This window comes from Hyla sarda, chromosome 8 (assembly GCF_029499605.1).
Source record: "Hyla sarda isolate aHylSar1 chromosome 8, aHylSar1.hap1, whole genome shotgun sequence".
NCBI classification, from domain to species: Eukaryota; Metazoa; Chordata; class Amphibia; order Anura; family Hylidae; genus Hyla; species Hyla sarda.
In genome coordinates this window covers 216039558-216052385 of record NC_079196.1, presented here as the reverse complement: position 1 = coordinate 216052385, position 12828 = coordinate 216039558, and the positions used below count along the sequence as shown (strand labels likewise).

At 39.9% G+C, this 12828-nt stretch overlaps 2 protein-coding genes across 9 annotated transcripts in view; one reads left to right on the top strand and one right to left on the bottom strand.

Moving 5' to 3' along the window:
- SLC5A10 (solute carrier family 5 member 10) overlaps positions 1-12828 on the top strand; it is a 293441-nt gene that overhangs the window by 161454 nt on the left and 119159 nt on the right. The window lies entirely within an intron of this gene.
- LOC130284788 (uncharacterized) lies at positions 5700-11924 on the bottom strand. Of its 2 annotated transcripts, none has more exons than XR_008847145.1 (2): positions 6000-11924; positions 5700-5820 (listed from the first exon to the last, which is right to left on the bottom strand). XR_008847145.1 is itself a non-coding variant. In XM_056535538.1 (2 exons), exon 2 carries the CDS (start codon positions 11250-11252, stop codon positions 6252-6254), a length of 5001 nt encoding a protein of 1666 aa, XP_056391513.1. In that variant the 5' UTR covers positions 11253-11586; positions 11766-11924; the 3' UTR covers positions 5720-6251. The 2 variants fall into 2 exon arrangements, 1 of the variants encoding a protein (XP_056391513.1); XM_056535538.1 differs by having other exon boundaries at positions 5720-11586; positions 11766-11924.

Genomic DNA, 12828 nt, shown 5'->3' with positions numbered 1-12828 from the left:
CTCTGAGACGAACCTGGGGTTATGATTGGACAAAGTATTTGGATTAAAATAGGAAAGTCCTGGGTATCAATACCTGCAGGGGAAAATACAAACAAAACATCATTGACTCACCTGAGAGTGGCCGGATATATAACATGATATACTTGATATATAACATGATATACCTGATATATAACATAATATACCTGATATATAACATAATATACCTGATATACTACTACATGATATACCTGATATATAACATAATATACCTGATATACTACTACATGATATACCTGATATATAACATAATATACAGCATAATAAACCTGATATATAACATAATATACAGCATAATATACCTGATATATAACATAATATACAGCACAATATACCTGATATATAACATAATATACAGCATAATATACCTGATATATAACATAATATACCTGATATATAACATAATATACAGCACAATATACCTGATATATAACATAATATACAGCACAATATACCTGATATATAACATAATATACCTGATATACTACTACATGATATACCTGATATATAACATAATATACCTGATATACTACTACATGATATACCTGATATATAACATAATATACAGCACAATATACCTGATATAGAACATAATATACAGCATGTACACAACATAATATACCTGATATATAACATAATATACCTGATATATAACATAATATACAGCACAATATACCTGATATATAACATAATATACCTGATATATAGCATGATATACAGCATGTACACAACATGATATACCTGATATATAACATAATATACCTGATATATAACATAATATACAACATGATATACCTGATATATAACATAATATACCTGATATATAACATAATATACAACATGATATACCTGATATATAACATAATATACAGCATAATATACCTGATATATAACATAATATACCTGATATATAACATAATATACAGCATAATATACCTGATATATAACATAATATACCTGATATATAACATAATATACAGCATAATATACCTGATATATAACATAATATACAGCATGTACACAACATGATATACCTGATATATAACATAATATACAGCATAATATACCTGATATATAACATAATATACAGCATAATATACCTGATATATAACATAATATACAGCATGTACACAACATAATATACCTGATATATAACATAATATACAGCATAATATACCTGATATACTACTACATGATATACCTGATATATAACATAATATACAGCACAATATACCTGATATATAACATAATATACAGCATAATATACCTGATATATAACATAATATACAGCACAATATACCTGATATATAACATAATATACAGCATAATATACCTGATATATAACGTAATATACAGCATGGTACACAACATAATATACCTGATATATAACATAATATACCTGATATACTACTACATGATATACCTGATATATAACATAATATACATCACAATATACCTGATATATAACATAATATACAGCATCATATACCTGATATATAACATAATATACAGCATGGTACACAACATAATATACCTGATATATAACATAATATACCTGATATACTACTACATGATATACCTGATATATAACATAATATACAGCATAATATACCTGATATACCTGATATATAACATAATATACAGCATAATATACCTGATATACTACTACATGATATACCTGATATATAACATAATATACAGCATAATATACCTGATATACTACTACATGATGTATCTGATATATAACCTGATACCCCACCTGATAGACAACCTAATATACATGATATAGATCGCTATGTGGTAGCTTGGGGGGGGGGGGGGGGTGTAGGGTATGGGGAGTGTAGCTGTGCAGGTAATAAAGGGTGTTTGTTAACCCTTGCTATTCGTGATGCCAGAGTGAGGGCTCCTCAATAAAGCTTTTCCTACCGCCGCCCTTCTCAGGAACGATAGGGAGGTAGATGATACTGAGTTTAAGTAGATAGTAATAATGGATTTTTCACAACCGGAAAGCTTCTGTAAATAGCGTTAACTTTACTGAAGATTTTCTGTACACTTCATCAACATAACAGTCTCTCATCAATACAGCTTCCTTTTGGAGATTGACAATGGTTGGGACTTTAGCTTTAAGAGCCTCTAGTCTATTGCGCTGTTCCACTGGATTTAGGGGTTAGTTGCGGTCCAGTAGTCACGCTAGCATTAGCAGGAATTAGTATAAGACTAACGATTTTTGGTTCTGCTGAGGCCGTAGGTTTGGAGGCCTAGCGTGTCGTTGAAAGTTGCATAGCACCATCCTGTTATTCCGGCATCCACGAGAGCAGCAACCCAAGAGAGTGATAATTGGACACAGCTCCCTTATATGGGCAGGGGCTGGACTAACGCTAATTGGTCCATACTGATGTCAATCACCATTACAGAGATTTGTGGGTAACATGTGACCCAAGGACCTCCTAAGGTCCTGCAACATACCATAGAGGTTATTAGCATGGTCACATGACCGAAGGTCCTGTGACGCTGAACAAGGTAAATACTATACAGTCCTATATAATATAGATAGAATTACTAACATATACATTTATTGATACACAAGTTAAACTTAAGGAGAGGCGACTAGGGGTTGTCCCATCTGAGGAACCCTACCTGAGCGTAGTTACTCTGACTTTGGGGACCTCTACACTAGGTACTGGATGCAATACGGTATCGGGACACCACACTAATATACCACATGATATACCGCGATATACCACATGATATACCACGATGTACCACATGATATGTATGATATACAACCTGATACACAACCAAATATACATGATATAGAACATCATACCACATTATATGCAACATGATATACCACCTGATATATATGATACACAACTAGATATACCACATGATACACAACCTGATATACATGATATAGAACCTAATATACAACCTGATATACATGATATAAAACCTAATATACAACCTGATATACCACCTAATATACCACATGATATATATGATATACCACCTGATATACATAATATATACCACATGATATACCACCTGATACACAACATGATATATATGATATACAACCTGATATACGTGATATAACACATGATATACCACCTGATATACAACCTCATACATCAGGTTGTATAATATGTTGTATATCATGTGGTATATTACGTTGTTTATCATGCAGTATTTCAAGCTGTATATCAGGTTGTATATCATGTGGTATATCATGTGGTATATCAGGTTGTATATCATGTATATCAGGTTGTGTATCATGTATATCAGGCTGTGTATCATGTATATCAGGTTGTTTATCATGTATATCAGGTTGTGTGTCATGTATATCAGGTTGTGTATCATGTATATCAGGTTGTGTATCATGTATATCAGGTTGTGTATCATGTATATCAGGTTGTGTATCATGTATATCAGGTTGTATATCATGTTGTATAGCAGATTGTATGTCAGGTTGTATATCAGATGGTATATCAAGTTGCATATCAGGATATATATCATGTTGTATATCAGGTTGTATATCAGGTAGTGTATCATGTATATCAGGCTGTGTATCATGTATATCAGGTTGTGTATCATGTATATCAGGTTGTGTATCATGTATATCAGGTTGTGTATCATGTATATCAGGTTGTATATCATGTATATCAGGTTGTATATCATGTATATCAGGCTGTGTATCATGTATATCAGGTTGTGTATCATGTATATGAGACTGTGTATCATGTATATCAGGTTGTGTATCATGTATATCAGGCTGTGTATCATGTATATCAGGTTGTGTATCATGCATATCAGGTTGTGTATCATGTATATCAGGTTGTGTATCATGTATATCAGGTTGTGTATCATGTATATCAGGTTGTGTATCATGTATATCAGGTTGTGTATCATGTATATCAGGTTGTATATCGTGGTATATCAGGTTGGTATCATGTATATCAGGTTGTGTATCATGTATATCAGGTTGTGTATCATGTATATCAGGCTGTGTATCATGTGGTATATCAGGTTGTGTATCATGTATATCAGGTTGTGTATCATGTATATCAGGTTGTATATCATGTATATCAGGTTGTGTATCATGTATGTCAGGTTGTGTATCATGTATATCAGGTTGTGTATCATGTATATCAGGTTGTGTATCATGTATATCAGGTTGTGTATCATGTATATCAGGTTGTGTATCATGTATATCAGGTTGTGTATCATGTATATCAGGTTGTATATAATGTATATAAGGTTGTGTATCATGTATATCAGGTTGTGTATCATGTATATCAGGTTGTGTATCATGTATATCAGGCTGTGTATCATGTATATGAGACTGTGTATCATGTATATCAGGTTGTGTATCATGTATATCAGGCTGTGTATCATGTATATCAGGTTGTGTATCATGTATATCAGGTTGTGTATCATGTATATCAGGTTGTGTATCATGTATATCAGGCTGTGTATCATGTATATCAGGTTGTGTATCATGTATATCAGGTTGTGTATCATGTATATCAGGTTGTGTATCATGTATATCAGGTTGTGTATCATGTATATCAGGCTGTGTATCATGTATATCAGGTTGTGTATCATGTATATCAGGTTGTGTATCATGTATATCAGGTTGTGTATCATGTATATCAGGTTGTGTATCATGTATATCAGGTTGTGTATCATGTATATCAGGCTGTGTATCATGTATATCAGGCTGTGTATCATGTATATCAGGTTGTGTATCATGTATATCAGGCTGTGTATCATGTATATCAGGTTGTGTATCATGTATATCAGGTTGTGTATCATGTATATCAGGTTGTGTATCATGTATATCAGGTTGTGTATCATGTATATCAGGTTGTGTATCATGTATATCAGGTTGTGTATCATGTATATGTGAGACTGTGTATCAGGTAATATATTATATATACCACCGCACACATGGAGATGTGCCGCCATCTATAGGGTTGTGTGCGCAGTTTGTATGTAGTAGATAAACAGAAATGAATCGTGGACCCCCCCCCCCCCACAATCTTTTACAATAGGGATACAGGGATCCTCTGCACTGGCATTATAGCTGATCCCTCTGAATTAGTGGTGTTCCAGATCCTCTCAGTAACTAAAGCTGAAAATTGAGCTTACATTTACAGATCAGAGTGTGACATCACTGTGTGCATTACCCTTAGGCGAATTTTACACCTAGTATTTGGTCCTGATTTTGGTTAGTATTGTTAGGTGCACACAGAAAAAAATGCAAATCTTTCTATAATACATTCACTGACCACTTGATTAGGTACACCTGTCTAATTGCTTGTTAACACACATAGCTAATTAGCCAATCACACGGCAGCAACCTTTTGCATTTAGGCATGTAGACATGGTCAAGATAAGTCAGTTCAAACTGAGCATCGGAATAGGAAAGAAAGGGGATTTTTGACCTTTAAGCTATGTTCACCTGATGCCAAGTTATGTATGGTCTCAATTACCTTGTATTACCTGTTTGGGGTGGATTGTGCCCAATTTTTTGTATTTGCCCCTGAAGCTTCTGCATTCTTCAGCACTAGAGAATACTGTTGTCTCAAGCCTTTACCCGCTTGCTGTGCAGCTCGAGACGACACGTTGAAAGTCAGCTAGCTGATCATTGGGGGTATAATGTCTCCGCTGTCTCGTGGACACAGCTTCACATCAAGTTTATACCGAATCTCAAGGAAAGACACGCTGGTTGCTTAACTGATGTAATCTTTACTGAGATATAATGAAAGTGCGGTAAAACTGTAAAACAAACATATGAAAGACAGATATAAGCATGGCTATTCAAGTGCCTTACATTATGCATAGCTAATACATAGATAGTCTAACATGTGCTCACTTACTACACACTGAAAACACATTATCTATCTACAAATGCCGAGCATCTCTCTACACAAGATAACTAGCAATTCCTTACTCACAGGCTTTGGTATTTATCAGATTTGCAGTCTGTATTAGCTTTAAGAAGTCCTGTGGATCTGGTCACTGTGGTGGCTGGAGCTGGAATGAATGAGACATGCCGGAGCTAGCCCTATGTTTTAGAGAGAAGGCCCGCCTCTAGGCTTCAAGAAAATGGAGGGTCTTAAAGGAACAGACCTTGCTGAGTGCCAAGCATGTAAAATACATTGCGAAGGCAGCACACTCCCCACCTGGCATACTTTTTTGTTATGCCACTAACCCTTGGACAGAAGTAAAACTACTTCAGAAATTGGCCTTGCATACACTTTGGGAATGCCCTGTCTAACAATCCTAACTTCAACCTTTCTAACTCTAGCATCACTACTAGGATCAGTCCCCACAATGAGTCCAATAGGCCACTCGTTCCTGTGGGCCTGAGAGTCTTTCAGTAAGACAACGTCTCCAACTTGTAAATTGGGTTTGTCATCTTGCCATTTCTTGCATGGCTGGAAGATCACCAGGTATTCCTGTCTCCACCTCTTCCAGAAAATGTCCGCAAGACTTTGAACTTGTTTCCATTGCCTGGTGTACAAGTCCTTGAGCGAATTGTGTTGAGAAATCTCTTCCTTTTTCAGAAGGCCTTGGATTTCTTCTTTAAAGACTTCCTGCTGGATGCATCTGATGATCGTGACCTTGGCTTGTTCAAGGTGGCCGTTGCTATGCTGATCAGTATTGGTAGCTCTGCAGGAGGATCTGGCTAGACAGATAAGTTTTCCGATTGCACGGGTCAGCGACTTCCAGCTGGAAAACCTTTCAAATCTATGAGCGCCCAGACTGTCTCTTGTAACTATAGTCCTACAAACTGTCACTTGAGGTCTTACCTCTTTGTCTTGATCTGGTTCTATGAGCTGAAAGGTCTCTACCTGAGTATTTTCTTTGGTTTCTGGTTTACGAAGAAAGGATGGACCTACAAACCAGTTAGTTTGCTTGAGCGCAGCGGCTGGCACTAGTCTTGTCCCATGATCAGCGGGGTTCTTGTCAGTGCTGATGTAATGCCACTGTTCTGGACTTGTAGACTTTCTGATACGTGTCACTCTGTTGGCCACGTATGTATAAAATCTTCTTGAAGCATTGTGAATATATCCTAACACAATCTTGCTGTCTGTATAAAAGTTAATTGCATGGATCTCGATGTCCAGTTCTGTTGTAATCATGTCTGCCATTTCTACAGCTAAGACAGCAGCACAAAGTTCTAGACGTGGGACAGTGTGAGCCGGTCTGGGAGCCAGCTTAGATTTTCCCATGAGGAACCCGACATGGCTTTGTCCCTCAGTGTCTATTACCCTAAGGTAGGCGACAGATGCGATAGCCATAGTGGAGGCGTCAGAGAATATGCATATTTCTCTTCTCTTTGTAGCAGACAAGGAAACAGATACGTATGGTCTAGGGATGTTGAGTTGTTCAAGCTCTAACAATGAGTCTTTCCACAACTTCCACTGCATTTCCTTCTCTTCAGGTAGAGGTATGTCCCAGTCACTTTGTTCTTGCTCAGTAGTGATCTGTCTCAAAAGAGCTTTGCCTTGCATGATGATGGGTGCTACGAACCCCAGGGGGTCGTAAAGACTGTTGACTGTAGATAGGACACCTCTTTTTGTGAATGGCTTCTCTTCTCTGGAGACCCTGAAGGTGAAACTGTCAGTCTTCAGGTCCCAACTAATCCCAAGACTTCTTTGCAAGGGTGGTGATTCTGTTCCTAGATCCAAGTCTTTGAGGTCTTTAGCACGGTCTTCCATTGGAAATGCTTCCATGACTCTGTTGCTGTTGGAAGCTACCTTGTTCAGTCTTATGTTGGATTCTGCCAACATTTCTCTTGTACTTTTCAGGACGTTGATAGCTTCTTCGTTGCTGGAGAAAGAAGCAAGTCCATCATCTACGTAGAAGTTCTTCATGACGAACTGTGTGGCTTCTTGACCATGTCTTTCACCTTGCTGTGCTGCTCGTCTCAGGTTGTAGATAGCTACAGCTGGAGAAGGGCTGTTTCCAAACACATGTACCTTCATCCTGTACTCTGTGATTTCTTTGTTAAAGTCATTGTCTGCATACCACAGGAACCTTAAGTAGTCTCTGTGATCTTCACGAACAAGGAAACAGTAGAACATCTGTTGTACGTCTGCTGTCACTGCTACGAGTTCTTTTCTGAACCTGATGAGTACTCCAAGGAGTGTGTTGTTCAGGTCAGGTCCGCTGAGAAGGACATCATTTAGTGAGATGCCTTGGTGTTTCGCACTAGAGTCAAAAACTACGCGTATCTGGCCTGGTTTCTGAGGATGGTAAACCCCAAATATTGGTAAGTACCAGTGTTCTTGGTTCTCTTGTAGTGGTGGTGCCCTTTCAGCTTGATCGTTATCAAAGATCTTCTGCATGAAGGCTTGGAAGTGTTTCTTCATATTTGGCTTTCTTTGTAGCATGTGCTGCAGCGAAGTGAAGCGTTTCTCTGCTTGTACTTTGTTGTCAGGAAGGCGATGGCGTGGTGACCGGAAGGGTAGAGGGGCTACCCAGCTGCCTGATTTGTCTCTGAAGACTTCTCTGTCCATGATCTCAAGGAAGAGAGTATCTTCCACCGAGGGTGCTAGCTTGTCGTCATCTCGTGTTCTTTCAAACACCTTACAGCCCAGTTCATCTGTATCTCCAGTTGAAGCTAAGTCTTCCATGCACCTCTGGATACTCGGATGATGTGTTGGGTTTACAAGTCTCTCTTTAATGTGTAGACTGTTGGTACATGGGCAAAGACAAGATGTACGACCATTCTGTAACAGATGTGTTCTGTAGACATTTACCTTTTCTGGTTTGTGGAGTCCGTCTAGACATACTTCTCCAACGATGACCCATCCGAGATCAAGGCGTTGTGCAAATGGTGCATTGTGTGGCCCATTGTACTGTTCTCTGACTTTGTGCACTTTGAGGATATCTCTCCCAAGTAGAAGGATGATTGCAGCATCTGGATCTAGTGCTGGTATCTGGTCTGCTATTCGCACCAGATGGGGGTGATGACGAGCAACTTCAGGTGTGGGGATCTCTGACCTGTCGTCTGGTATCTCATCACATTCTATGAGGGTAGGAAGAGTCACCTTTGTCTTTCCATCTAATGACTCAATGATGTAGTTGTTTGCTCTTCTCCCTGTTGTCTCTACAACTCCAGAACAAGTCTTCAGGGTGTATGGAGTTGGACTTCCTTTGTCACCGAAGAGGTCAAAGAACTCTGTTTTTGCCAGAGATCTGTTACTCTGTTCATCCAAGACTGTGTACATCTTGATTGCTTTTTCTCTGAAGCCTGCAGGATACACCTTGACTAAGCATATCTTGGAACATGATCTGGGGCGGCCCTGCTCTGTACAGATCTCAGTACACTTTGAGGTTACTGCTGGCGTTGTACTCTCGCCTTGCTCCCCACCATGATCTTCTTGAGTTGCTGGAACTTCTTGTTTACATGGTGGTGGTCCTGGGTGCAGTGCTGACAGGTGTTTGTCACTGTTGCACTCTGTGCATTTTATTGTTTTTGTACAGTCTTTTGCAAGATGCTGAATTGAAGCGCAACATCTGAAACAAATGTGATTGTCTTTAAGGTAAGCTTTGCGCTCTTCTAACGTCTTACTTCTGAAACTGCAACATTTTCTTAGTGGATGTGGCTTGTTGTGGATTAGACATATTTTGTCTGGCTCCTCAACTTTCTTACTTGTGTTGTCTTCCTGATTGACTGCAGACTCAGGCGAGACTTCTGTCTTCCGTACAGAAACTGTTGCTCTGCGTTCTTTGTAAGGCGTTGGATGTTTTTGCTCTACCTTTGGGGAGCTTGCAGTTCTCTTGTTCAGGAAAGCAAAGCTTGGATCATTGCGTGTTTCAGCTTGGTCTACGATGAATTCAGCAAGGAAGGCAAATGATGGAAATGCGACTCGATGTTCTTTCTTGTATCTTGATGCTTGAGTGACCCACCTCTCCTGCAAGTTGAAAGGAAGTTTCTCGATTATGGGATCAACTCCACGTGCTGTATCTAAGTATGAGAGACCTGGCAGATATCCACTAGACTTAGCGGCTTCTATTTCTAAGAGTAGGTCCCCAAACCCTCTCAGCTTTTGATTGTCTTTGTTTGTCATTCTTGGATAGTTTTCTATCCTCTTCAGAAGAGCATCTTCAATCACTTCAGGTGACCCATAGCAGTGTTCTAGTCTCCTCCACACCATTGCAAGTCCTGCTGTTGCGTCATGAACATGTACTGATCTGATTCTTTGGGCTTGCTCAGTGGACTCTGGTCCTAGCCATTTGACAAGCAGATCAAGCTTTTCTCTGTCTGTCAGATCTAAGTCTTGGGTACCGCTTAGGAAAGATGACTTCCAGGCCCAGTAGTTTTCTGGACGGTCATCGAATTTCATGAGACCAGCGCTCACTATCTCACGGCGCATCAGGAATCTTGCTACCTCTGTAGCTCTTGCTGCATCTGGTGAATACTTCCTGGGTGTAAACTCAGGGTATGGCTGCGGCTGGTAAGGCTGATCAGGTAATTGACTAAGTCTGCTTTGTTCTCCTCTATTGTAAGTCTTTCTGCTATAATCCAGACTTGTATTTGCTTGAGGAGGGAGTACATCAGCATCCGTTTGCACTCTTGTCAGGTTGGCAGATTGGTCTCTGAGCATGCGACCACTTGACTTCCTACCCTGAGGTTCTAATTCAGTCTTGCAGTGTTGCATAGTATCAAAGTTGCTTATTGATGGTCTTGGTGCATAATTGAACTGCTGGTCAGTGTACATGGTTGCTTGTGACTGTATGTACTCACGGGTACGTTGGCTTGCGCTGAGGGGTGACATCTGGGTTTCTATGTCAGCGAACTGAGCTTCGGCAGCCCTTGTGAGAACTTCTGCCTCGGCTAAGGCTGCTGCAGCGTTTTTCTGCTGTTGCAGTAAGTGTAAAGATGCTTGCACTTCAGCTTGTTCTTTCATCAATTCAGCTTCCTGCTTTGCATAGGACGCCATTGCACAAGCTGCCTCTGCTTTCGCTCTTGCCTTAGTTGCTATGGCGCTAGCGGATGACAGGTTGGTGGTGCTTGAGTGTCTAGAACTATGGCGTTTAAATCTTGATGCATCGGCGCTAACCGAAGTTAGATTTGTTTGACTGGACGCTCTAGACAATGTTGTGCACCTAGATCTACTTCTTGGCAAGGTGTCTTCCTCTTTATAGGAGCATTGAGGGTTAACTGTCAGAGTGCTGTTCTCTGGGTTCTGCATCTTGATTTAGCTGGCAGCGTAGATAATGATGATGACTGGACACAGTACAGCGGTGTTATAGCACGTGAGAGAATTAGTTTCACTTTCTAGTGCTTCGCGCCCTTACTCCGACACAGACTGCAGGGCACAGGATTTATGAGTCTTTTTTACTGCTGCGGACGATTCAAAGCTGATTAACTGCTTCTGATAACGTTTTAAAAGCCTTTTTACTATAATGTCTCCGCTGTCTCGTGGACACAGCTTCACATCAAGTTTATACCGAATCTCAAGGAAAGACACGCTGGTTGCTTAACTGATGTAATCTTTACTGAGATATAATGAAAGTGCGGTAAAACTGTAAAACAAACATATGAAAGACAGATATAAGCATGGCTATTCAAGTGCCTTACATTATGCATAGCTAATACATAGATAGTCTAACATGTGCTCACTTACTACACACTGAAAACACATTATCTATCTACAAATGCCGAGCATCTCTCTACACAAGATAACTAGCAATTCCTTACTCACAGGCTTTGGTATTTATCAGATTTGCAGTCTGTATTAGCTTTAAGAAGTCCTGTGGATCTGGTCACTGTGGTGGCTGGAGCTGGAATGAATGAGACATGCCGGAGCTAGCCCTATGTTTTAGAGAGAAGGCCCGCCTCTAGGCTTCAAGAAAATGGAGGGTCTTAAAGGAACAGACCTTGCTGAGTGCCAAGCATGTAAAATACATTGCGAAGGCAGCACAGGGGGCTTTGCTGCTTCTCGTCTTCCCTGGCAAGCCAGCCCCCTGATGACATGTGCGGGCCATCTGCACATCCCGCCGTGCCAGCGTTGAATGCTTTCCGGCTATATGCAGACTGTGCTGAGATTAGGTGACAGCAGGGAATGCATGGAGTACCCATTTATGTGACTTTGAATGGATGTTGGTGCCAGATGGGCTGGTTTGAGTATTACGGAAACTGCTGATCTACTAGGATTTTTACACACAACCATCTCTAGGGTTTATAGAGAATGGTCAGAAAAAGAGAAAGTATCCAGTGAGCGGCGATTGTGTGGACAAACATGCATGGTTGATGTTAGATAAGAATGGGCAGACTGGTTCAAGATGACAAAAAGGGAACAGTAAGGCTGCGGGTTGTAGGAACTGTGTGATGTCATCATGTCCATATGGAGGAACTGTGTGATGTCATCATGTCCATATGGGGAAACTGTGATGTCATCATGTCCATATGGAGGAACTGTGTGATGTCATCATGTCCATATGGAGGAACTGTGTGATGTCATCATGTCCATATGGGGGAACTGTGTGATGTCATCATGTCCATATGGGGGAACTGTGTGATGTCATCATGTCCATATGAAGCAAAATCTCTTGAATGTTTCCAGCACCTTGTAGAATCTTTGTCACGAAGGATGAAGGCAAAAGAGGGTCCAAACTAGGACTAGCAAAGGTATACCTAATGAATTAGCCAGGGATTGTAGTAAATCGCGATGTCAGTTTGCCTGCAGGTTTGAGGTACAAATACTGATAAATATGCTACGTGTATCCTTGGCCCATGACATCACTGTGTATATTACCCCTGTACTG

Coding starts and splice junctions, on each gene's coding strand:
- LOC130284788 (XM_056535538.1), bottom strand. CDS start 11,252: ATGCAGAACCCAGAGAACAGCACTCTGACAGTTAACCCTCAATGCTCC.